At 37.2% G+C, this 27505-nt stretch overlaps 2 protein-coding genes across 2 annotated transcripts; one reads left to right on the top strand and one right to left on the bottom strand.

Moving 5' to 3' along the window:
• Nucleotides 1-880: 880 nt before the first annotated feature.
• Nucleotides 881-2730, top strand: LOC121417803. The gene is made up of 2 exons (XM_041611539.1): nt 881-1066; nt 2207-2730. Exons 1-2 carry the CDS (start codon nt 901-903, stop codon nt 2728-2730), a joined length of 690 nt encoding a protein of 229 aa, XP_041467473.1. The 5' UTR covers nt 881-900.
• Nucleotides 2731-11403: 8673 nt separating this feature from the next.
• Nucleotides 11404-24709, bottom strand: LOC121417802 (transcription factor RFX4-like; the record flags this gene model as incomplete). The annotated part of the gene is made up of 6 exons (XM_041611538.1): nt 11404-11598; nt 12600-12791; nt 17823-17961; nt 21692-21766; nt 22956-23017; nt 24584-24709. Coding segments are annotated over 6 exons (789 nt in total), but the record flags the coding sequence as incomplete, so codon positions are not given.
• Nucleotides 24710-27505: the final 2796 nt, after the last annotated feature.

Raw genomic sequence — 27505 nt, 5'->3', positions numbered from 1 at the left:
TATCAATAATATGTGCGCATTATAAATATATTATTAATATAAATATTCATTTATATAACGCAGTTACTACAATCACAACTGCGCTTTGTATATTTGCCATATTATTCCCCCGGATGTAGCATAATTATGGCCGATTAAGTGTTTAAGGAATACATATCACCTCGCCTGGGTGGGGTGCAGCACTCCTAGAAAGGTACCTTTTCAAAAGACGTAGGTTGGTTTGAGTATAGGAAGGTGTACATCCTGGGGAGGTGGAACTAAAGTGGTTCGAGGGGCAGGGGTGCACATCTTGGGGGGGGGGGACTAAAGTGGTATGAGGGGCAGGGTGCGCATCTGGGGGGAATAAAGTTAGGAAAATCAGCTGCTGAAAGCAAAAGAAGTGTATATATTTATTTTTGGTTGCCAGTGTCGGAATTCCTTAGCCTCAGTGGGAGGGTGACCCCCAGCCGACGCCCTTGTTTTCGTTGCTGCTCTTAATTAATGCCTACCTGGATCCTTTTTCTTGTATAATGGGCCATTTCTATAACAATTTATTTTCAGCCAATCACATTAAATGATTTCAGTAGCTTAAAACGTTTTTTTTTTCAAATTTGTTATTGTAACAAGCTTTACCCAATATTGGGTAAAATGGGAACACGCATGTTTGCTGGGTAAAACGATACCAAATACGTTGTGAATGTTACGCAATGTTGCGCTGAAATTTACCCTTAAAACATGCATTTTGCCCAATATCGGGGGGAAATTTACCTGACATGGATGTATGTTTCAGTTCCCTTTCTGCCCAATATTGGGTAAATTTTTACTCAATCGTCTTTGTGAGTGTAATTGGGCTCCTGATTTGTATTATTTCTACGTTAACATTGTATACCAGTCGCAGGTCCAGTGGAAATTTCAACTCCAATGAAGGAAATCAATGGTCCCGCCATCATGCTTTACCCGCCACTACTGTCCAGTTACATCGTAATAAATTTCACCCTCCAAACTAATGGTGTGGCTAGCTTCATCGCCTGTGACCATCCAAAAGGAAGCGAAGTGTCTATCGCATCAGGTCGCTGCCGTGTCCTGGGTGAGCTATATCATCAACAAATTGCAGTATCTTTCCCGAAATGTGTCCCTACTGTTTATAAAGACCCCAGTTCATTCAACATTGTGTAAAACCATGCACTTTCAATCTTTGATCAACAAGTGAGTCTTCACAGAAGACTAACAACACCTTCATAAAGAGTGAGGCCTTTTGTTCACACGTCGTCAGAAGAGGCCTTAGGTAGCACCAGGGTGCCTTTGCGTCAAGAATTGGAACTTATTGGCCCGTATTCCGCCACTCAATTTTGGAATAAAACGTAGTAGAATTTGATGCTAATATTGAGACTTGGAATATCTTACTGTGTAATGTTCGAAATCATCGTACGAATACCTCTGTCCAAATTTGTGGCTATGCCATCATCCTTCTTAGAATAAAAGCAAATTTAATATCTAGTCGTAATGACGTCATAGCAGTCGCACGATTGGCTACGATTTGAAACTAATTTGGCCTTAACTTCAAAATAAAGGCTTGCAATCGTTCAAAATGGTTTTATTATTATTCTTTCAATTAATTTTATCCTAACAAAAAATGATATGTTTCATTCACATTTTCATAAAATTTGCAAAATGCAATTTGTTACAAAATCGGATCTGGAACAGTCGTAAGGTGTGCGATGGCCTTAGGTGAAACCTAACTTCAGAATACGGGCCAATGATTTTGCAAACATGGCAACTACAATGGTAATATCGCTCAGCAGCCCATCAAAATCAAGGTTTCGAGGGTAGTTTCCATAGTGACAAAGCTACAATAGTTCGAACTCTTTATGATTCATGGGCCCCAAAGGTCATTATCATCATATCTGTAATGCGTCGTACCTACTGTCAAGGGGCCCATTTCGTAAAGATATAAACTATAATTGCGGCTTTGCTATTTTTGTAATTACCTTGACTACCTTAATTTTTATTGGCTGTTTGAGCCATGTTACTATTGTAACCGACCTATTGGCATATTTACAGTACAGCAGTTACAATCATGGTAACGTTACCATAATGTTATCTTTAAGAAAGGGTCGGGACATCAGCAGCCGATCAAAATGAAGGTTCCATGTTCGATACCATAAAGGCGATTCTAAAACAGTTGTAGGATAAAACGATTTTGTTCCACCTTCATTTTTACTTTCAGTCATTGATACGAACTGCAAAAACATGGTAAGAGTAGGTTTCAAAGGAACAGCTAACGGAACTGATGAAGTGATAAGACCAGGTGAAAGCAAATACGTGCTAGCGTGGGAGCAGGATATCATCAGGGAGGAGCGACCGCTGAGGGCGCTGGTCACCCTGACAGAGCTACCCAATGACACAGAAATGATCACGTTTCAACCACATGGTCAGGCTGCTCGGTCACTGATCTTCTCGTGGCGCGGGACTTCTGGCGGAGGAAGATTGTTGTCTGTTGGTGTATCAAATACTGTTGACGGACGATTCGGTGATTGTGATTTAGGTGGTGGTGACGACGACGGAGGTGACACTGATGGCAAAGATGTTGGCGGTTGTCGTGGTGACGGTGGCAGTGTTGGCGGCGATGATGGTGATGGGGATTGTGGTATTGGCAATGATGATACTGTTGCCAGTGGTAGTAATGATGAACATTCACTTTCCACACACTGGACCTTTTTCTCACCACAATTCTGTGTCCCATTCAATTGAAATAAACGAATGCAGTGATTACACTGTCACGTGATCACACTGTCACGTGGTTGCAGCATTCATGCTTTCTTGGCAATCAGGTAGACAATCACCATCACTTGTTATGAATTCTAGTTGTAACTTGAATCATAGTTTACTTCCGTCATGTCTATGCTGATATGATTAAAAGTCAAAACAACAAAATCTTGTTTGATATGCAAAAGAGGTCAGTTGACATATATATATTTGACCTATGTCAAGTGACCTCTTTTGCATGCTCTGATGGTAAAGAAATTATTTTTACCACTCAGAGACAGTTTTTCTGAGTATTTCAGTTTAGTGTCAAATAGAGTGTTAGATTTAACACTACACAGCAAAAACCGGTGTACATAGAGGACCACACCAGTTATTTTACACCGGTGTTAAATTGGTGGTGTTAGTTTTACACCTATAGGTGCTATTACAACACCTTTTGTTGTTACATTTACACTCTTTGGTGTTATGTTTAATCTCTAGGGTGTAATTTTAACACCTCAGGGTGTGGTCCTCTATTTACACCAATTGGTGTCAGTTTTAACACCGCAGTTTTTACAGTGTAGATACCGATGCACTACTAAGTTGGCTGCACATACACCACGGTTGAAGTTAAACCGAAGCTCAGAATGCAAGCCTTTTGATTTACTATTTGAAAAATTGATAAGGAATATTTGTAGCCTGTCATCACATTTCATTAGAAAGGGACAATAGTCTAAAAGCATTGTCGATACTTGATACTTTTAACATGTTTACGTACTTATTTTGAACAAATAATATGAGTCTACTGTATTTGGTTTTTATTTATATTTGTTACCCATTTAGAAAAGTAAGCTGAATGATCTTGCCGTCCTCTTTTCATCACTGTTTTGTATTTTTGTAGGCTATTTGTGATGTGTATGTCGAAAATGACAAAGAAATTAAATAAACCAATTCATTAAAAAAAAATTATCTGTCGGTATCATGACCTCTTTCCTTCCACAAAAAGATCGGCTTTTTATGCATACATACAAATCACTAGGATTACATAATCACTGTATCTTGAAATATGCTAATGAAAGTGTCGTTAGTTTGCATTCATATTGTGACTAAAATGTAATATTGGTTTCGTATTCATTAATGATTTGTTCTTTAGTCTGTAACAACATTTAACAAGATTCTCACGGTGTTGCCCTATGTTGTTGTTGCTTTTTTGAGGGGAGGGGGGTCTGTGAATGATTTCTTAAAATTCAGCTTAAAAAAATAGTCAACTTGAAATAAATATATCATTTAGATACATACCATGGATTTCCTACACGTTTCGCATCTACAGTGAAATCAGGAAGCTCTTAAAAATCTGATAGATGTACCGACACTTTCATTGTTTCTGAACAATCCATTTTTTTTTTTTTAATTATGAAGTTTAAAAAATATCTGTCATGTTAGGAATGATTGAAAAATGTAGTGCATTGTATTCGTCCTTTCATAATAATAATAATAATAATGATGATAATGATGTTAATAATATCAATACTCATGAAAATAATAATGATGATAGTAATAGTAATCATAATCATCATCGTCATCATGATAATGATGCTAACAATAATAATAATAACGATTGGTTTATTAAGCGCATGATAGAAAGCTATCTCTATCATGTCTATGTGCTTTACAATGTAATACATACTCGTAAATGTTAATATAGTATAAAACAAAGCAATTGGAAGAAATCAAACTAGCTGTAAAAAATAAAACCAAGCATAATTAAGTCAAAGTTATAATAAGGTATTTGTAAAATAGCATGTGAATGTTTATTAATTATTGTAATTTTGGATTTTCGTTCGATTTGCCTTCCATACAAACGGCTACACACATTAAACATTTCAATCGTCACAGCATCTAATAGTGCAAGTACGTTTGTTTGTATTTTTTTCTCGTCATGATGGGAACGTGTCGTTCATGTATATGTATATGATAATAATAATATACAACATTTATAAAGCACTTTATACGGAAGTTTCAAAGTGCTAAGAAAAAAGAAAAAAAAAAGAGAATATAAGTACAAGATATCTCAGTAAAAGACCAACAACAAAGAAACTGAAAGTAAAAACACCATTACGAACAATTAATTATATGTACAAATATAGAGATCATAGGCGAACATACAACTTAAAAATGTTAAATATAACCGGTCGATATGTGTGTAAATTCAAACAGTCCTTACAATTCAGAACACAATCCGACTAAAAAAATCTGAATACAAAAAGAATGCAAATTAACTTTAATCCACACTTCGTTAATCGTTAATCCACACTTTGCCACTCTCCACCCAGGTGTTAAATGGGTACCCGGTAGGATTTGAAAGCCTATACGTAGTATGCCTAGCAATTGAGTCTTGGAACTCTTGTTGGAATGCTCCCCAGTGAGTGAAGAAGGTGCATACATTATATGCGGGCATGCAAGGATCCGATGACCGGGGTAATAATATGTCTGTAAAGCGCTTAGAGACGTCGATCCGATGTATTAAGCGCTATATAAATGCGGAATATTATTATTTATTATTTATTATTAACTGAGGGGTATAATTTTATACAAAAGAAAATGGAAGCGAGAGATAGGATAATGAAACTTATTAAAAGAGGTGGGTTTTAAGGAGACACTTAAACAGTTCTAACGATAGTGCCTCTCATAGGCCTACATTACAGTGGAGATTTAGTCTAGGAGCCAGGGGGCTTTATTCAGAATTTTTGGTGGGGAAGGTTTGACAAGCTTATCCGGGGTAAAATTGTGCGCTGATTCCAAAAATGCCACTCTTATTGACCGTACTCACGCCATTTTGGTCATTTTGGCCAAATTTTGGCCAAAAATGACAATTTTGACCACTCTTTGGAAAATGGTCCCTTTACACTGCTTTTGTAGCCACATGCAATTAAAAGGGTCTATCTTAAGTAAAAATGCACACAGATTCCAGATAAAGTGCTTTCATTTGCCAAATCACAATAGCAGTGGTCATTTTGGCCATAATTTGGCCAAAAATGACAATTTTCATGATTTTTTGGCCGAAATGTGTTACAAATATTGATCAGAGCTTCGACTGGATGTTTTTAGAAATCCACATTTATTTTCAAAATGTGCGCTGGATCATAACCATCAACCTCATGTAATTTATTCCGTCAGTTTTGACCTATAAGGGTCATTTTGGGTACTTTAGACATAACTGACCATTCGCGCAATTTGCATTATTAACTGTTCAAATAGGCAGGAAATTGAGGTCTTCAGCATGTTTTTTTTCTTCCCTTATGAGAATGCATATAAATGTCCTTCAAGTGTAAAATTTTATGCTGATTCCAAATATATCAGTCTAAATGACCCTATTTCACAGTTTAAGGTCATTTTGGCCACTTATGACCCTTAAAATGACCAATGACATCAGTTCAATTTGTCCAAAAATACTTTGAATGTTACCAGAATCGTTACAAGGGCATACTGCAACACCTAACATTGGTGTATTAATCCTTGAAATTGAACATCTCAAAAGTACTTTGACCTCATGCAATTTATTCCATCAGTTTTGACCTATGAGGGTTACTTGGCGTACTTTAGCCACAACTGACCATTCACGCAGTTTTGCATATAATAAACTGCACATAGACAGGAATTTCAGGTCTTCAGCGTGTTTTATCTTCTTCCCATATAAAATGGAAATGCATTCAAAAGTTCATTTTATGTAAAATGTGATGCTGATTCCAAATATATCAGTCTTAATGACCCTATTTAACAGCTTTAGGTTATTTTGGCCACTTATGGCCCTTAAAATGGCCAATAACATCAGTTCAATTTATCCAGAAATACTTCGAAAGTTACCAGAATCTTAACAAGGGTGTGCTGTAATACCCAACACTGGTGAATGAATCCTTAAAATTGAGCATCCCCAAAGTTGACTACCTTGGTCATTTTGGCCACCTTGACCCCCGGCCAGCCCTGCTCATTGTGTATGTTAATTCAGGTGATATCGAACATGGTGAGGAGAAATTTTGGATTGCGTTAATATTAGCATCAATTATTGTTAAATGGGGAAGTTTGAAAGCTTCTTGGTAGAAATCAATGAAATTATTCCACACAGACCATAACTATTGGACCCTGTGGTCATTTTGACCACGTTTCCCTCCATATTGACCAGTGACCATGGACCCTAGGAATCTCCAATTAGTGGATAGATCAGCTAAGAGAGAGACCTTGCATGCTTTGATAAGTCAAAAAGGGCTCAAATGCTGGTCAGTATCATTATCAGCATGAGCTACCAATAATCAGTGAAGAGTGTCGATAATTGTGATAAAATCCTTTACATCGTCACATAAGGTTGTTTGAACATGGCACTGTGGTCACTTACATGATTTTAGCCACCTTGACCACACAGTAAATGTCTATGGAAACTTCACATATACTGTATGGGGCAGTAAATTCAGGAATGAGACACTTTAGCATCATTTACATGTTATTTTAAGACACTTTTCTAGATTAATGTAGATTAATGATTCCAAATATATTAGTCTTAATGACCATTTATGAGTTAGTGGTCATTTTGGTCGCTTTTGGTCCCGACAATGACCAATCACATTTGCATGTATCAAAGAGGATTCAAATGTTGTGCGTCGCTCCGTATTGTTAATAAGATGTATTATATCAATTATTGATTTCAATGTGATATGATATGACTAATAGCACATTATCAAAATTTTGAAACCAATTTGGCCATTTTGACTATCTATCGCATGTATGACTTTTGTAAATAAACATGACAGGAGCAATTGTGGAAATGCGTTCAATCCCTTTCGATTGGAAATATTAAAAGCTCACCTTGAGTAAAAAAAATTGTGCCAAATACCTCACCATTTGGTCATTGTGTGGTCATTGAGTAGCCATAACATAATTCCCTCCTTTTTTATTTAAATTATACAGATAACTATATTCTAGAGGAAGGCAATAATCCTGAACTCAAAGGTGCGTCATTACAAAGCTATTGGTCAAAGTGGATTTCACGAATAGATTTAACCGTGGTGCATTTTTATTACCTTTGCCATTTTATGTAATGTTTCACAAACCTCACATTGACATGATTGGTAAAGTTGAAAGTGGAAAACTTGCCCTAAATTGTTAAAGAGTGACCAAAATTCGGCACGGAGAATAATTTCATATAGAGAATGTATTTTATTACCCAGTACGTCTTCAAAAGAATTAAGGGTAAGTTTGCTGCTCACCAATCATGCCAATGTGAGCTTTGTGAATCACTGTACAATAAAAAACAAAGATTGTAAAAATGAATGATAGTCAAAACTCTTTGTGAACTTCACTGTGACCTATTTTGCTTTGTAATGATTCTCAGTACAATTTGACTTTAAAGAAGGAAAATAATTCTGGCTATTTAGGAACATACAGTGATCAAAGGGGCCACAGTAGACAGTCACATGGTATTTGGCACAATTTTTACTCAAGGTGAGCCTTTAATATTTCCCATGAAAAGGGATTACGCATTTCATCATGTTCATAGACCTACAATTGCTGCTACATTGTAAGTCATGTTTATTTCAAAATTCACACATTGGATAAACGGTCAAAGTGGCCAAAGTGGTCACATTTTGATTATGTACTATTAGTAATATCATATTGAATTAAATAATTTGTCATTGATTATGATTGATACAACAAATCTTACAAAAATATAGAGCAAGAACATTGGAATACTTTTGATACATGTAATTGTCATTGCTAATTGTAGGGACCAAAATGACCACTAAGTAGTCATTAAGACTGATATATTCTAAATCATTGTATTAATCTGGTGCAGAAAGTTTTTGTAATATGTCTTATCTAACATCATTCTTGAATTCGTTTCCATGAATTACAAAATGGTTAATGTGCCTAAAATCATGAAAATGACCAAAGTGCATGGTCAAACAACCTTATGTGTACTTGATGTAAAGGTTTTTATCACATTCATCTTGATTATTGGTGTTGTAGCTCAAGCTGAAAATAATATTAAGCAACATTTGAGTACTTTTTAAATCAAATAATGTGTGGTCACGAGAAATTATTGAGGAAAGGTGATCAAAATTACCACAAAGTCCAATAGTTCGGCCAATAACACTGATTTATATGGAATCATTGCATTGATTTTCACCCCAAAGCTTTCAAACTTTTCCAATTTAACAATAATTGATGCTAATATTAACACAATCCTGAATTGTCTCCTCACTATGTTCACTATAGGCTAATTTAGTATACACATTGGGCAGGGGACAATCTGGCCAAAATGACCAAGGTTGTCAAAAATATTTTTGGGACACTCAATTTAAATGATTAATACACCAGTGTTAGGTGTCACAGCACACCCTTGTAACGATTATAGTAACATTCAAAGTATGTTTGGATAAATTGAAGTATTGAACAGATGGTATTGGTCATTTGGGGCCAAAAAGTGGCCAAAATGACCATAATCTGTTAAATGGGGGTCATTAAGACTGACATATTGGGAATCAGCTTGAAATTCTACACAAGAACGACATATGCATCATTCCCATTTTATAAAGGAGGAAGATAAAGCACACTGAAGACCTCAAATTCCTGCCGATTTGCACAGTTATTATGCAAAATTGCACGAATGGTCAGTTACCCAAAATGGTCAAAAGTCAAAACTAATGATATAAATTACATGAGGTCAAAATACTTTTGAAATGTTCATTTTAAAGGATTAATACACCAATGTTCGATGTCACAGCACATCCTGGTAACGATTCTGGTAACATTGAGGTATTTTGGATAAATTGAACTGATGTTATTGGTCATTTTTATGGCCATAAGTGGCCAAAATGACCATTAGGTGTTCAGTAGGGTCATTAAGACTGATATATTTAGAATCAGCATAATATTCTATACAAGATGGACATTTAAATGTATTACCATTTTATAAGGGAAGAAGATAAAACACTCTGAAGACCTCAAATTCCTGCCTATGTGCGAATGGTCAGTTATGTCTAAAGTACCCAAAATGACCCTCATAGGTCAAAACTGATGGAATGAGGTCAAAATAATTTTGAGATGTTCAATTTAAAGGATTAACACACCCCAATGTTAGGTGTCACAACACACCCTTGTAACGATTCTGGTAACGTTCGAAGTATTTGGGGGTAAAATGATCTGATGTCATTGGTCATTTTAAGGGCCATAAGTGGCCAAAACAACCATAAGCTATTGAATAGGGTCAATAAGACTGATATATTTGGAATCTGCATAAAGTTGTACACATAATGGATTTTTGAACGCATTTGCATTTTATATTGGGAAGAAGATAAAGCACGCTATGAGACCTCAAATTCCTGCCTACATGTATATGTGCACTTTATTATGCAAAACTTCGTAAAGGGTCAGTTATGTATAAAGTACCCCAAATGACCCTCATAGGTCAAAACTGATGGAATAAATTACATAAGGTCAAAATACTTTGTGAGATGTTCAATTTGAAGGATTAACACACCAATGTTAGGTGTCGCAGCACACCTTGTAATGGTTCTGGTAACGTTCGAAGTATTTGGGGGTAAAATGAACTGATGTCATTGGCCATTTTGAGGGCCATAAGTGGTCAAAATTACCACAAGCTATTAAATAGGGTTATTATGAATGATATATTTGGAATCAGCATAAAATTTTACACTGGAAGGACATTTAAATGCATTCTCATTTTATAAGGGAAGAAGAAAAAACATGCTGAAGACCTCAATTTCCTGCCTATTTGAACAGTTAATAATGCAAATTGCGCGAATGGTCAGTTATGTCTAAAGTACCCAAAATGACCCTCATAGGTCAAAACTGACGGAATAAATTACATGAGGTTGATGGTTATGATCCAGCGCACATTTTGAAAATAAATGTGGATTTCTAAAAACATCCAGTCGTAGCTCTGATCAATATTTGTAACACATTTCGGCCAAAAAATCATGAAAATTGTCATTTTTGGCCAAATTATGGCCAAAATGACCACTGCTATTGTGATTTGGCAAATGAAAGCACTTTATCTGGAATCTGTGTGCATTTTTACTTAAGATAGACCCTTTTAATTGCATGTGGCTACAAAAGCAGTCTGTTAAGGGACCATTTTCCAAAGAGTGGTCAAAATGGTCATTTTTGGCCAAAATTTGGCCAAAATGACCAAAATGGCGTGAGTACGGTCAATAAGAGTGGCATTTTTGGAATCAGCGGAATCGCACAATTTTACCCCGGATAAGCTTGTCAAACCTTCCCCACCAAAAATTCTGAATAAAGCCCCCTGGCTCCTAGACTAATTACTTCAGAGCTTCAGGGCAATAACTCAGAAGGGTCTGTCTCCGTAGTTGGTTATTGGCCACTCGCTAGAAACGATATCATTATGAGTTATCAGGAAATTCAATATCAGCGCAATGCAACTAAATAGAACTTATGCATTGACGTACGTCAACAGGCCGCCATCTTAGAGGATGAAGTCATTGCCTTCCATGCATAGGTGATCTGCAGCTGGTGCAACTCTGACATCTCCTTTTTACATGTATCCCTCTAATACTCTGAGGGAGGGCGCTATGAGATTGTGACGTCACATGTATACTGTCCAAATATATTATGCATACGGCATTTATATGTTGATCATATCTATTAATCTTCTTCAGCTTTTAAACTTAAAAAAGTGATAAATTTACCTTCTAATTTGACTATCCGGAGACATGCCGGAAAACTATGTAGCGCCATCTCCAGCCAAGTGTGTAATTCTTTCGAAAACCGTCGGATCACACGACTGAGGCTATCCGGCAGGGGTTGCAGTAGACCGGGTATTAGTACAGTCGATACAGCCTGCGAACAAGATAGAAAACCAAAATGGTATGTGTGTATGCATTCAAGTCGGTTATCCGGAAACACATTCACTGCATAAACGCCGGTATTGATTTAAAACCAGCCCGGTATCTAATATAAAGAGTTGACACAACACCACATAAGAATCAAACCGATGTTGGTTTAACACTGATTGCTGTTGTTTAAATGCCTATCTGGTGTTAGTGTAAAGGCGAACTGGTGCTGTGTACACCTCTTTGGTATTGTCCGAAATAGATACCGCGCTGGCGTTAAATCAACACCTTTATTTCTGCGCAGTGTACAACAGGTGGTAAAATCCGTCTGACGTTGACAAGTCATTGTCCTATCGTAAAAAATCACTTATTTCGGTAACACCCTCCCCCCCCCCTCCCCACCACCACCTAAAATATCTGCAAACATGGCCATATCCGCCAAAATTGTACACTGCAAAAACTCTGGTGTCGATTTAACACCAGACCGGAATCTATATATGTCCGCAACAGAAGTCTTAAACAACACCAGTTTCGTTTTGGTCTAACACCAAATAGGTGTTTATACAATACCAATGTAGTATTAAAACAGCACCGGTTTGATTCCAAACTGGTGTTTCATATAGAGATTCCGGGCTGGTGTTAAAATCAACACCAGAGTTTTTGCAGTGTAATATTTTAAAATTCAAACAATGAAATACAACAGAAAAAGACACTGTCTGACAGCATCGGCTTTCTAATTTACATTTATTATACTGAGCTGTGTATTTACCAACTCTCTTAATATATAAGTTTAGCATGATTCGTATCCGATTTAGATGAGATTTTAAATGTGACGTTCTTTGATTTTTCTCTATTTATTCAAATCACACGTTTTGATGGTTAAAATTGGGAAGGTTCCTATTTCAAAGCCCTATAAACAGAAATATAGGCCCTGGCTGTACACTGAAACATGGACCTAAAGGAAATGTTTGTTGGCTAAATTTTTTTTTGAAATGGTGCTGTATTTACCTTATAAAGAAGAGAATCACAAATACCAATTAATCGGGCTACTCGGTCCGATAGGAGAATCGGTTTGACGTGCACTGGCATTCCGTGCCAGAAGTGTAGCAAATAGAGTTGAACGTCGTCAAAGTTTGCCCGGATAACCGTATCTAATATCCGTTGGCAGTGAGTGCGATACATGACTAAGAACGTTGTTACCTGAATAAAAATAACAACACACGAAACACTTGTAATGAGTATGGAGCGCAATATGCCAAATACCAATAGTAACGACAATGCTTCTTTTTTTCGCGGAAGTCGTTTTACGATACACCATGTGTAAAGTCCTGTTCTGACCGCACAAAAACTTTGTTAGTACTAACTGAGGCCCTGTTACAACCGGTAATGTGGCAACGATGCCTTATGTTACAACAATGCACTCGGTCCTTACACACTGAAATAAGTGTTTTGACTTCACAATACGCAAGAAGTGACTGGGCTCACTGTAAGTGTTCTGTTAGGCTAACAATATTTCTGTGGAGGAGTTAGATAAAAGGAGATAGAGATAAAAGTGAAATGGAAAGGCTTGAAAGTGGCGAGTGGAAAGTATAATATTTTTTTCGGAATGAGTGTAATCCTAATAAGGACTGTAAACCAGTAGGAGTGGTAAACTTGAATAGTAGGCAGGTTTAAGAAGCTTGACTAAAAGAGATGAGAGACGTTTGAGTAGATGACAGACGACTGGCTTGATTGACTGATTGTTGTTGAATGGAGCTACTAATCACTGACTCAAGCTTTCTTCTTATTTTGGTTTACAATCCTTTATCCCGTAAAGAATACTCTACTTCCCAACTCCACTTTCCCGCCTTTCTATTTCACTTCTATCTCTATCCCCCTTTTCTCGATTGTTCATAACACCATGCAAAACTCCAGACATCACATAAAGTTTTTATCATTAAAAACTGTTAATAAACAAACAAATTCAAGTTTATCAAACAAGCTATTTTTAAATGTATATAAACTGTTTATCGGCTGGTAAACTGAGTTCTTGACGGGGAAAAAATTGTGTAATTTGTTGGCGATTAACAACGTGAACAATGTTATAGAGATGGGCAAATGTCGCCCCATGTAGATATATATGTGTGTGGGTGGGTGTGTCAGGATTGTGTTTGTGAGAGTGTGATATGTGTGGATGTGTTGGGTTTGTGTTTGTGAGAGTGTGATATGTGTGGGTGTGTTGGGTTTGTGTTTGTGAGAGTGTGATATATGTGGGTGTGTTGGGTTTGTGTTTGTGAGAGTGTGATATGTGTGGATGTGTTGGGGTTGTGTTTGTGAGAGTGTGATATGTGTGGGTGTGTTGGGTTTGTGTTTGTGAGAGTGTGATATGTGTGGATGTGTTGGGTTTGTGAGAGTGTGATATGTGTGGGTGTGTTGGGTTTGTGTTTGTGAGAGTGTGATATGTGTGGGTGTGTTGGGTTTGTGTTTGTGAGAGTGTGATATGTGTGGGTGTGTTGGGGTTGTGTTTGTGAGAGTGTGATATATGTGGGTGTGTTGGGTTTGTGTTTTTGAGGGTGTGTTATATATTGGTGTGTCGAGGTTGTGTTTGTGAGAGTGTGATATGTGTGGATGTGTTGGGGTTGTGTTTGTGAGAGTGTGATATGTGTGGGTGTGTTGTGTTTGTGAGAGTGTGATATGTGTGGATGTGTTGGGTTTGTGTTTGTGAGGGTGTGATATATGTGGGTGTGTCGGGGTTGTGTTTGTGAGAGTGTGATATGTGTGGATGTGTTGGGGTTGTGTTTGTGAGAGTGTGATATGTGTGGGTGTGTTGTGTTTGTGAGAGTGTGATATGTGTGGATGTGTTGGGTTTGTGTTTGTGAGGGTGTGTTATATATTGGTGTGTCGAGGTTGTGTGTGTTTGTTAGGGTGTGATATATGTGGGTGTGTCGGGGTTGTGTTTGTTTGTGAGGTGTGATATATGTGGGTGTGTTGGGTTGTGTTTGTGAGAGTGTGATATGTGTGGATGTGTTGGGTTTGTGTTTGTGAGAGTGTGATATGTGTGGATGTGTTTGGTTTGTGTTTGTGAGAGTGTGATATGTGTGGGTGTGTTGGGTTTGTGTTTGTGAGAGTGTGATATGTGTGGATGTGTTGGGTTTGTGTTTGTGAGAGTGTGATATGTGTGGGTGTGTCGGGGTTGTGTTTGTGAGAGTGTGATATGTGTGGGTGTGTCGGGGTTGTGTTTGTTTGTGAGGGTGTGATATATATGGGTGTGTTGGGGTTGTGTTTATTTGTGAGGGTGTGATATATATGGGTGTGTCGGGGTTGTGTTTGTGAGAGTGTGATATGTGTGGGTGTGTTGGGTTTGTGTTTGTGAGAGTGTGATATGTGTGGGTGTGTTGGGTTTGTGTTTGTGAGAGTGTGATATATATGGGTGTGTCGGGGTTGTGTTTGTTTGTGAGGGTGTGATATATATGGGTGTGTTGGGGTTGTGTTTGTTTGTGAGGGTGTGATATATATGGTGTGTGTCGGGGTTGTGTTTGTTTGTGAGGGTGTGATATATGTGGGTGTGTCGGGGTTGTGTTTGTTTGTGAGGGTGTGATATGTGTGGATGTGTTGGGTTTGTGTTTGTGAGAGTGTGATATGTGTGGGTGTGTTGGGTTTGTGTTTGTGAGGGTGTGATATATGTGGGTGTGTCGGGGTTGTGTTTGTGAGAGTGTGATATGTGTGGGTGTGTTGGGTTTGTGTTTGTGAGAGTGTGATATGTGTGGGTGTGTTGGGGTTGTGTTTGTGAGAGTGTGATATATGTGGGTGTGTTGGGTTTGTGTTTGTGAGAGTGTGATATGTGTGGATGTGTTGGGGTTGTGTTTGTGAGAGTGTGATATGTGTGGGTGTGTTGGGTTTGTGTTTGTGAGAGTGTGATATGTGTGGATGTGTTGGGTTTGTGAGAGTGTGATATGTGTGGGTGTGTTGGGTTTGTGTTTGTGAGAGTGTGATATGTGTGGATGTGTTGGGTTTGTGTTTGTGAGAGTGTGATATGTGTGGGTGTGTTGGGGTTGTGTTTGTGAGAGTGTGATATATGTGGGTGTGTTGGGTTTGTGTTTTTGAGGGTGTGTTATATATTGGTGTGTCGAGGTTGTGTTTGTGAGAGTGTGATATGTGTGGATGTGTTGGGGTTGTGTTTGTGAGAGTGTGATATGTGTGGGTGTGTTGTGTTTGTGAGAGTGTGATATGTGTGGATGTGTTGGGTTTGTGTTTGTGAGGGTGTGATATATGTGGGTGTGTCGGGGTTGTGTTTGTGAGAGTGTGATATGTGTGGATGTGTTGGGGTTGTGTTTGTGAGAGTGTGATATGTGTGGGTGTGTTGTGTTTGTGAGAGTGTGATATGTGTGGATGTGTTGGGTTTGTGTTTGTGAGGGTGTGTTATATATTGGTGTGTCGAGGTTGTGTGTGTTTGTTAGGGTGTGATATATGTGGGTGTGTCGGGGTTGTGTTTGTTTGTGAGGGTGTGATATATGTGGGTGTGTTGGGGTTGTGTTTGTGAGAGTGTGATATGTGTGGATGTGTTTGGTTTGTGTTTGTGAGAGTGTGATATGTGTGGATGTGTTGGGTTTGTGTTTGTGAGAGTGTGATATGTGTGGGTGTGTTGGGTTTGTGTTTGTGAGAGTGTGATATGTGTGGATGTGTTGGGTTTGTGTTTGTGAGAGTGTGATATGTGTGGGTGTGTCGGGGTTGTGTTTGTGATGGTGTGATATGTGTGGGTGTGTTGGGTTTGTGTTTGTGATGGTGTGATATGTGTGGGTGTGTTGGGTTTGTGTTTGTGATGGTGTGATATGTGTGGGTGTGTTGGGGTTGTGTTTGTGATGGTGTGATATATGTGGGTGTGTTGGGTTTGTGTTTGTGAGGGTGTGTTATATATGGGTGTGTCGGGGTTGTGTTTTTTGTGAGGGTGTGATATATATGGGTGTGTCGAGGTTGTGTTTGTTTGTGAGGGTGTGATATATGTGGGTGTGTCGGGGTTGTGTTTGTTTATGAGGGTGTGATATATATGGGTGTGTCGAGGTTGTGTTTGTTTGGGTGTGTTACATATGGATGTGTTGGGGTTGTGTTTGCTTGTGAGGGAGTGATATGTGTGGGTGTGTCGGGGTTGTGTTTGTTTGTGAGGGTGTGATATATGTGGGTGTGTCGAGGTTGTGTTTGTTTGTGAGGGTGTAATATATGTGGGTGTGTCTGGGTTGTGTTTGTTACTTTGTGAAGGTGTGATATATATGGGTGTGTCGAGGTTGTGTTTGTGAGGGTGTGATATATGTGGGTGTGTCGGGGTCGTGTTTGTTTGTGAGGGTGCGATATATGTAAGTGTGTAGAGGTTGTGTTTGTTTGTGAGGGTGTGACATATGTCGATATGTCGGGGTTGTGTTTGTTTGGGTGTGTTACATATGGATTGTTGGGGTTGTGTTTGCTTGTGAGGGTGTGATATATGTGGGTGTGTCGGGGTCGTGTTTGTTTGTGAGGGTGCGATATATGTAAGTGTGTTGAGATTGTGTTTGTTTGTGAGGGTGTGACATATGTCGATATGTCGGGGTTGTGTTTGTTTGGGTGTGCTACATATGGATGTGTTGGGGTTGTGTTTGCTTGTGAGGGTGTGATATATGTGGGTGTGTCGGGGTCGTGTTTGTTTGTGAGGGTGTGATATGTGTGGGTGTGTCGAAGTTGTGTTTGTTTGTGAGGGTGTGACATATGTGGGTGTGTTAAAGTGTGTGTGTGTGTGCGAGTGTTTAAGGGTGTGATATATGTGGATATGTCGGGGCAGGGTGTGTGTGTGTGTATGTGTGTGTAAGTGTAAGGGTGTCATATGATTTGGTGTGTCGGGAAAGTGTTAGTTTGTGAGGGTGTAATAAATTTATATGTGGGTGTGTCGGGATTGTGTTTGTGAGGGTGTGTCATATATTGGTGTGTCGTGGGTTCCTTTTGTATGTTGGGTGCATTACATGAAGGTGTGTTGGGATTGTGTTGGTATGTAAGGGTGTGCTACATGTTGGTGTACCGCGAATGCATGCAAATCAAAGTATATTTCCATAACCTGATGAAAATACATTGAAGTGTGTTTAAAGTACAAATTTTGGGTAAAACGAAATAAATGGGGGGAAACACTGGTGAGACCGACATTATGCATCTTAACCAGTCAAATGTAAATCAATAAATCTATCAACAAAATGCCATTTCTAAAATTAAAACAAAAGATAAACATTTCCTTACTAGATCCTTGGAGACATTGCTTGGGAAGCTCATTCCTTCTATAACGGGGAATTCTGGGAGAAGACATGTATGCTTTGTTCGATGTGTATGCACCAGGGTACTTTGGCTTGTTCCTTGTTTAATGGATACCTGCATAGGGCTGAAATAGTTTGAAAATCATATTAAACAAAGTTTGCATATCTTATTTACAATTTATGATTTGCCAGAATAAAAAGAAAGTTCTGAAATTATGCACTACTACTACTACTACTACTACTACTACTACCACCACCACCACTACTACTACTACAACAACGACTGCCGCCACCGTTGCTGCTACTGCTGCTACTACTACTATACTACTAACACTAATATAGTAGCAGTACTAGTTGAAGTAGAAATAGTAAATGAAGAATACAAATCTTAATATTCGTGATGATGATGATGTTGATGCAACAATGGAAAGAAGAAGGAAAAGAATTAAACGTCCCGTTAATAAAATTATATATATATGTGTGTGTGTGTGCGTGTGTTGCTGTATATTATATATGTGATGATGTTGATGCAACAATGGAAAGAAGAAGGAGAAGAATTAAACGTCCCGTGAACAAAATTATATATATATATATATATATTATATAGATATATAGATATATATTATCATGTGAGGTGTTTGATTATTTTTAGTAGCCAAAACATGGAGTAGCGCGTGTGTTTAGCGCTTTGTAAAGCCCCTTTCACAAAATATTGGTGGTGCGACTACTTACAACCGTTGCAATTGTGTGCAATACATATTGTGATCATATGGTCGACTGTGAAAGCCCCTTAACCGAAACGAAATTGCGCTTTAATCAATAACTATTGGACTGGATTGGAAAACCGAGAAACACAAATTCTACCAGATAGGGAAAAAAACTCGTCCATTTACGATTTTATTTCAGCTTTAAGAACAGTATGCAGCTTGAACACCGGGAGATAATCAACACGAGTATCTGGCGTATACAAATGAAATTATACAACACATTTACAAGAGTTTATCGATTTCGATCCGCACAAAAGAAATATGCTCAATCCAATTATAAGCAGCAAAAATCATGGGTAAACCTAAAGATTACCTTTTTTCTCAAATAATGAACACTGTTTATTTAATTGAATAGTGTACATGAAATAATAATAACAATAATGATGATAATAGTCACATTCATGTAGCGCTTAATACACTATGTTTTTAAGCGCTTTACATTGCAATTATTTACCCCGGTCATCGGTTCCTGGCATGCCCGGGCCCAATGTATGCACTTTGTTCACTCCATGGGGAACATTCCAACAAGAGTTCCAAGACGCAATTGCTAGGCATACTACATAGGTTTATATGCCATGGAATATCAAAGGGGACCCCACCTATCACAGTCCTCATCCACCACACACTCAGATACACATTTATTTTTTCATTGCCCCCCCCCCCCCCCTCTCCCTCTTCCTAGTTTTCTCGCATAAGAATTGCAATGTCTTGAGGGGAGGAAACCAAATATTGATCTTCTTAAAGAAATTGTATTTCAATCGTGTTCAATGAGTTGATTTAATATTTGCCGAGTGCTCCATGACGACGGGGTTGTTTACATTGACAACTAAAATATTTGATATAATCTTTTGTTCCTGTTTCCAGAGTGACAGGGATAACAATGCCCGGAATCCAGAAGTTGTGAACCAGGTATGTAGGGAAAGTGCCAGGAACCGATGACCGGGGTAATGATAATTTCAATGTAAAGGCAAGCGCCTAGAAACACAGTGAAATAAGCGCTTTATAAATGGAACTATTATTATATAGGGGGCAAAACATGACGTAACGGGCAAAGTTTATAAAGAGTTGCAAGCGAGCGAAGCAAGCGAGCAGAAATTTTGACATTTCAATTAAAATAATAACATAATATATAATAAATATAATAACACAATACTCAGATTATCATTCCAGAAAATGAAAACTTCCTGGATTTCAGGAAGAGCTAGTGGAAGCACTGTAACAGAGGCCCTGTTACAACAAGTAATGTGGTTGTGATGCCTAATGTGACAACAATGCATTACTTACAAATTGAAAAAAATTACTTCACAATCAAAAAGATGTAACTGGGCTTAGTGTTAGCACTCTGTTAGGCTAACAACGTTTCTTTGCGGCCGGCACTAGACTCTTACTGAACGACATATTTGCAATTTTTCATCTTTTCACCTAAGAACCTTTTGACGAGCTGTTGTTCTGATTTACCTCTTTTCGACAAAGACATTGTAGCTGTCCATTGTCATTTCACGGGCATTTTCAATACATTTACTGTGTTAATTAAATAGTTCCACGTCCAAGTGTGAGAACCCGCTATCATGTACAACTGTGAAACGGGAAAACAATAAATCCATTCAAATAAAAGTATTCTGTCTAATTGCTTTTTAGCCCATTTACCACTTTGTTTGATTTCAAAATAAAGCTATATCCATTTCGTCTCGAATTCACCTCGTCGAGCATGATAAACCAAACTCTTTTGGAACTAACTCTCAAAGTGCAAAACATATAAATGAAGTTGAAAGCTGATTTTGTTTACATTAAAAACAAATGAGAATTAGACTTAGTGGGTATCAAAACAAGTGTATCGTGTAGACCACATCACAATTATATCAAATGAATTTTACACCGCAAAAACACCGGTGTTAATTTAACATCAGCTCGGTGTCAATAAGCCCTGTAGGAAAACACCAGAGTGGTTTTGAAACAGCAATACTTCGATCGGTTTTAGGCTAACACCACATAGGCATTGAAGCAACACTAATCAGTGTTAAGCCAATATCGGTTTGATTCTTGACTGGTGCTGTTTCAAAAACTCCCTAGTGTTTTCTGATATAGATACCGGACTGGTGTTAAATTAACACCGATATTTTTGTAGTGTAGTTAGTGTGGTATTAGACTATCGGAGGAGTAGACCAACTGCTTGCAGCTCAAATGAATATGAACAGCACACGTATAATACCAAGCGAATCTCATGTTATCTTTTATTTCTTTGATTTCTTTTTCATATTCCAAACTGGAAATACAACATTTAATTCTCCTAAAATTATAGAACGTTTTTACGCATATCACCTGATGAGCTTGAAAAAATATTTTCTATAAGACAATTTGAAAAAAAAAATGATTATGAGAATCGTTTATGTAAGAGAGTCAAAAGGGGCCTAAGCTTTCGATCCTAGCAGAATCTTCTTCGGAGGCAAAATGACAAACATATAAGGTGGAACAACCATAATATAGACCACAGACATTCAACAGCAACACTGGAAACAAGGAGACAAAAGGTGCATTAGTGAGAAGAGATGACCCAATCAGGTAAATGAAGGGGATGAAAGAAAAGGAGTAGGCAGACACAAAGGGAAGTTAGTGTGAGTAAGGCCAAAGAAAGACCTCAAGCGGGAGGGATTAAGATATGAGGCAGGCAACATCAAACAGGATCTAGAACAAAAGAGTGATAGAGGGTATAAGGAAGAGAAGAATAACAGAGAATTAGTGAGAGGTGGGTAAAACATGTAACAAAGAAAGGCATAATGAACTGGTGCATAAGAGTGGGAAAAAGGGAAAGAGCAAAATCCCACTTATCTATTGACCTATTTATTTATATTGTAGTAATCATTATACAATCTTATGACTATCAGTGTTATGGTTATTATCACGAATATTATCATCATTATCATCATCATCAAAACTGTTACTTTTGTTATTATCACATTTATTCTGATTATCATTCATTATTATTATCATAATTACTATAATCATCATCATCATCACTATTAAACATTATTGTTGCTTTTGTTGTTGTTGTTATCATAATTATCATCATTATACTAACATTATCACTTACCCAGGTTCTTTCTTTGAATCAGTTGATTCATAGTAAATTGATGACTCCAGTACTGCTAGACCGTAATAATGATATCTGGATTGGAAAGATCATATAATACAGTTAAAATATTAATACTACCACTACTATTACTACTACTACTACTACTACTACTACTACTACTACTACTACTACTACTACATGTACTACTACTACTACTACTACTACTACTACTACTACTACTACTACTACTACTACTACTACTACTACTACTACTACTACTACTACTACTTCTACTACTACCACCACAACAACTACACTACTACTACTTCTACTACTACTACTTCTACTATTACTACTACCTCTACTACTACTACTACTACTACTACTACTACTACTCCTACTACTACTACTATTTCTACTACTACTACTTCTACTACTACTACTACTACTATATACTTAACCACACCCACCACTGTATTGGAAATAGTCTTGTAAAACTATATATAATTGCATTATCCTGAAGCATTTGTCACATATAACCATTAATTCAGAGCGCTTTAAGGAAATGACGATATAACTGTCAAAAAATCGTTCCGCTTGAGTGACCACCACTTAATTTTGAAGAGTTCGTCAAAATGAATTGCACAGAACTTGGAAATAGTTATATGAATGAAAATAGATATTAATCATGAAGGACACATGGACTTTAGCTAGGAAGATTGATTTGGAGATATCTTTTACCTTTTTAACCTGTTTCCTCGCCTAAACAACTTCATAGAGCACACACACACACACACCGAGACCATCATTATATCTGCTTTACGCAGAGCTGCGATTCACATGAAACGGCATAGGCTTGATTTCTGTTTTGTAAATCATTGTCAAACTTGGGGAAAAGTCAAAAGAAACAAGTTTTTAATGAAATATTAAATGTGGTCCCGCTTTTGTTTCCATTTAGTTATGTCCTTAGATCCAGGTAGCACAGAAAAGTTAAGGGTTGTGCTTACCTAGAGTTGAAATGTTAATTTTGTTACAAATGTTTTAATTATCTTTTTTTATCTCATTGCTTTACAAAAATGCACAGTGCTCACTGAAGTGTAACATTCTGAAACCCCCCTACTTTCGTGTTAAAGATGAGACCCAAGCCCAAGAATATATGTGAAAAAAAATCCATGTTGTATGTTTTAATTTCAAGGATATTTTCCAAGAGTAAACTTTTTGTTGATATAAGCACTGTATAACTAGTCAACAACTGCTTTTCGATGAGTAAAATTTCACTTACTTCGATTGTCCTCGTGTTCCAAGACGTCGGGTCGTAATCTGTGGAAATTGTTGTCTGATAATCTGAAGAAAAAAAAATAATATCAACGTGGCCCACTGGATTAGCCTCCGGACTTTGAATCTTGTGCTGCACTCAACCACGGTGAGGTGAATGGGTACCCGGCAGGATTACTTCCTTGAATGCATGAGCGCTGAAAGGCAGCTCGAACTTAAGCCGGGGTAATGATAATAATAACAATGCGCCTCGGAATATAATATTTCTAGATAGATGGCGCTATATAAATGCCTATTATTATTATAATTATTATCATTATTATCATTATTATTATTATCATTATTATTATTATTACTTTAACTGTATTTTTTTATGAATTTTAAAGACTAAAAGAAAAGTTTTCTCTTAATTTCATAGATGGAAGGTCAATCTAAAAGACTGTGTTCAGGGACCAATCAAAAATTGAATCGAAAGCTTCAATCGAATATAGTAAGAATGAATTCTAAATCTATTGGATAGAAAACTTCAACCCAGATTTAGATTGGTCATTGATCGCAGAATATTTCACTCTCAGGAATTTAGAGAGCTGCAAGAATGATTACAATTCGTCTTAATATCCTATTCAAGATCATATATATATATATATCTATATATATAAAGTAAATGGGTGCTGGTTGTAAGCCCAAATTTACAATAAAAGAAAATAAAGATAAAGATAAATTAAGGAACAGCTCTGCCAACATGTAATGAAAACATTCTCCCCATACTTAATGTTAGAATGGGTCCTATGGATAGTGCCATTGACATTTAGATTGGCCTTAATTCTTTACAATACTTTTTTTATTCCACCCAGACCTTCATCTAAGACATGACATTAGATTTTTTTTTTAATCTTGCCTTGTCATAAACTAAACGCATTTTAATGCACAGGTACGTAGAAAAATAGAAATCATCTGTATATCAATAATCGTGGTCTTTAGGAATACGTATATTACAGGGGTACTCCAGCCTGAAAATGATTTAAACAAATTTGAATATGATTTGAACATATAAAGAAAAATCATACAAACAGAATACTGAAAATGTGATCAAAATAGGACAAGGAATAACAAAGTTATGGCATTTTAAAGATTTGAATTATTCCTGTGAAACTGTTCTAAGCATGCCTTCATGAATATTTAATGAGGAAGCTGATGATATAATATACCACTAGTTCTTTTGCCTTTTATTATATAGAATTAGAATTTAAAAAGAAAATCCTGAAAGAACTAAAAAAAAATCAGATTAGCAACTTATTTAGTGTATTAGATTTTCATTGCAGCAACTTATTTATTTTTAAGGAGACATCATTCACACATGTATGAAAAAATGAGGTATTTATGTTTTCATGAAATAGCATAAGAAAAAGGGAAAGCGGGAATGTGACATAATCAGTCCACTCAATGAATATTCATTAAGACGTGCACAACTGACTGTTTTCACAAAATATTGCTAAAATTTAAAATGCAATAACTTCATTATTTGTTATCAATTTTTGATGAAATATTCATCATTTTTCTATGTGATTTGTACACTATTTATTGAGATATAAATATATTCAACCCGGTGTATCCCTTTAATACTTAGAATCTTACTTTTCCAAAGCTTGCTGCATTGATTGGAACGACAGCTGAACGGCGACAGAAATCAAGGTAGTGAACGTAGAGGGCGCTCCTTGGTATGCAGACCCCGCTCGACAGTTTGTAGTTTTCATGTAACCTTTAATGTTGAATAAAGACATGGAAGGGTGCATAATGTTACATACAGGAGAATAAGGTAAAAGTAACGATGTAATTACAACTTTATACACACCAAAACTCATCTCAAATTCATGCAGCCCCACATACAACACACACAGAGGTGAAGGTTTAGTCTCTCAAACACCCACATCCGTCTGCATCCTTCCCACACACTCACCCTTATCCACCCTGCAGGCTCACTATACACTCACCCATTACCATAAAAAATAAACCATACATCCTCACCAATGCACAGACACATACCCACATCACACCATCTGCACGCATAGGCCCAACCAATCACTTCCACCTCCTCAGGAGACATAAAACTTTAAAGGGGAATAAAACCTTTGAAACAAGTAGGCTTGAGTGAAAACAGAAAAATCAAAGAATAAGAACAAAGAAAGTTTAAGAAAAATCGGACAAATAATGAGAAAGTTATGAGCGTTTGAATATTGCAATCACTAATGCCATGGAGATCCTCACATTGGCAATGCGACAAGGATGTGTGATGTCACATGTGAATAACTTTCCCTTTGATGGACTATAAAACACCCACAAAATGTTTTTTTTTCCTCTTCATATGGTGATACACACTCTTTGTCCGTGATATTTTCTTTAAACTTCTGTATTACATGCCCTCCTATAGAAAGAACACATGATCTACTGATAGATGTTATAAAAGAGGCAGTTAAAGAGAAATATATACTAAAGTAATAGGGAGAGTTGTTCACAAATGACATCACACATCTTTGTTGCATTGCCAATGTGAGGATCTCCATAGCATTAGTGATCGCAATAACTTTATCATTACTTGTCCGATTTTTCTCAAACTTTCGTTGATCTGATTCTTTGATTGTTCTGTTTTCACACAAGCTATCTTCTTCCAAAGGTCTCCTTTAAAACTGGGACCACTGGTCTAGGCGTTCCCAACAGGGCTAGCAAGAAGAACAGCTTACAGCTGGCATGGCTGAGAGTGACAACCTTGGGAGTTGGGTAAATGTTATTATTATGACTGTTACAATAGCTACCCAATAGTATGCACACAAAAAACTTACGTATGTATCATCATAAATAATATTAGAAATTGAACTTGGAATGACCATTTGTTTACAGTCGCAATATGCGCCTAAAATTGCCCATTCTTTATATATACATGTATCCACTTTGGCTCGAAGGCCATTATTAGCTGAAATCGGAGAGGAGATAATATAGCATTAAAATTCATCAACAAAAAGTAAATTTTCCAACCAAAGTAAAAAAAAAAAAATCACAAAATCATTAAAATATGAAAATCCTCTATGTCATAATATTGTTTCATGAGACCCAATTTAAGCTAAACTGTACAAAAGTCACAAGATCCTGCAAATCTGGTGGCATGAGTGTTCATGGAAACAAATTTATCTTCTAAAAGCATTATATGTAATTAACCATAAGATGATTTTCTGTTTATTTTCCTTTATTAAAATCCTTGCATTTGATTGGCTCAGAGCAAGTTGATTTGTCTGTGAAAAATTACTGCAAATGTTCATTAGACCCCTCCTCCCCGATCTGCAGTTTGAACCCGGGAGTTTGAAGACTCGTAAAGTGATAGCCCCGCTACGTTAATTAATCTAAACCAATAAAAAGTCGTCGTTTTTTTTAAATCTAAATTTCATAAGTTACAGTCCCGAAATATTCAACTTACCACTTAATAGTCCTCGACATAGCTTGTCTCTTCCCTGGTTTATTATCCCCCATCTAGGTATGATTTTACAGATATCGGGCTGATACTTAAATTTAATGGATAAGGTGACCCGTATATAAGATATCAATGCAAGCTCGTTGGTGTATAGTACTAAATATTGCCCGCGGAATGATCAAGGGCCATTCTTCTACTTTGTAGGCGGAGTACTCTTGTTGAGTTAAAGTGTGTAAATAGATTTGCTGCGTTATTGACATGGTTGATGAAAGGAAATATACACATTAATTCCTTGTCAACTGTACATGCGTAGAACTCCACCCCCTTCCTTGGGATATGTGCATATGATGAAATTTTCCTCTTATCCTAATTTGGTAAAGGGTGTTTTTTCATAGTTCTTTCATTTTGTGTCATCTAGTTTGAATTATTATGTCCTTTGTATATTCTCCACTTATTTTTCATTATAAATCTGGATAAAGAGAACTATCAAAAAGGAAATGATAGTCAAATAAATTACCTGGGGTGATAATACATGCCAGCCCCGACCAGAAATATTGGGGGATATACCCCCCCCCCCCCACCACCTCCCGGGATCGACTCCCATGTAAAGCACTGGTTTCCATTTATGATTCATACCATGTTGGAGTGGGGCTTTTTATATATAAATATCATAATAGTCATGCCGCCAAATTATGTGCGCCTTCGCGATTACCGGTGAAAACACGTAGAAAAATATTCTTGACAATCACACTCTTCCCTCTCTCCGGCTGCCTGTAACCCACATACACACATCAAGTAGACACACATACTTCCTTTTCTACCCCTCGTCCTCTTTTTTCACTTCCTCCTTTTCTCTTGTTTTCCTTTTCTTCTCAAGCTTCTACATACCAACGTACGCTACAACTGTCTGTCTCTCTTTCTCTCTCCGTCTCTCTCTAATAATACCAGTTATTAATAAAATCGTGTTTTACTGATATTCGAACGTTTATTCAAAGGAATCACTCATGCAGCCCCCACTCTCCTAATATCGGCTGCATTAGACATTTTTCTGCATTATTCCATTCACATTCGTGTATTCTGAGTGAATATGAGAAATG

Source organism: Lytechinus variegatus, chromosome 6 (genome assembly GCF_018143015.1).
Source record: "Lytechinus variegatus isolate NC3 chromosome 6, Lvar_3.0, whole genome shotgun sequence".
Classification (NCBI taxonomy): domain Eukaryota; kingdom Metazoa; phylum Echinodermata; class Echinoidea; order Temnopleuroida; family Toxopneustidae; genus Lytechinus; species Lytechinus variegatus.
The sequence above is the reverse complement of the archived record's forward strand: the minus strand, read 5'-3'. Positions and strand labels throughout refer to the sequence as shown.

Excerpts from the sequence above, each read along its gene's own strand:
- LOC121417803 (XM_041611539.1), top strand. The coding sequence starts at position 901 with ATGAAGGAAATCAATGGTCCCGCCATCATGCTTTACCCGCCACTACTG. Across the intron at positions 1,067-2,206 it reads AGGTCGCTGCCGTGTCCTGG|TCATTGATACGAACTGCAAA; the intron begins GTGAGCTATATC and ends TTTTACTTTCAG.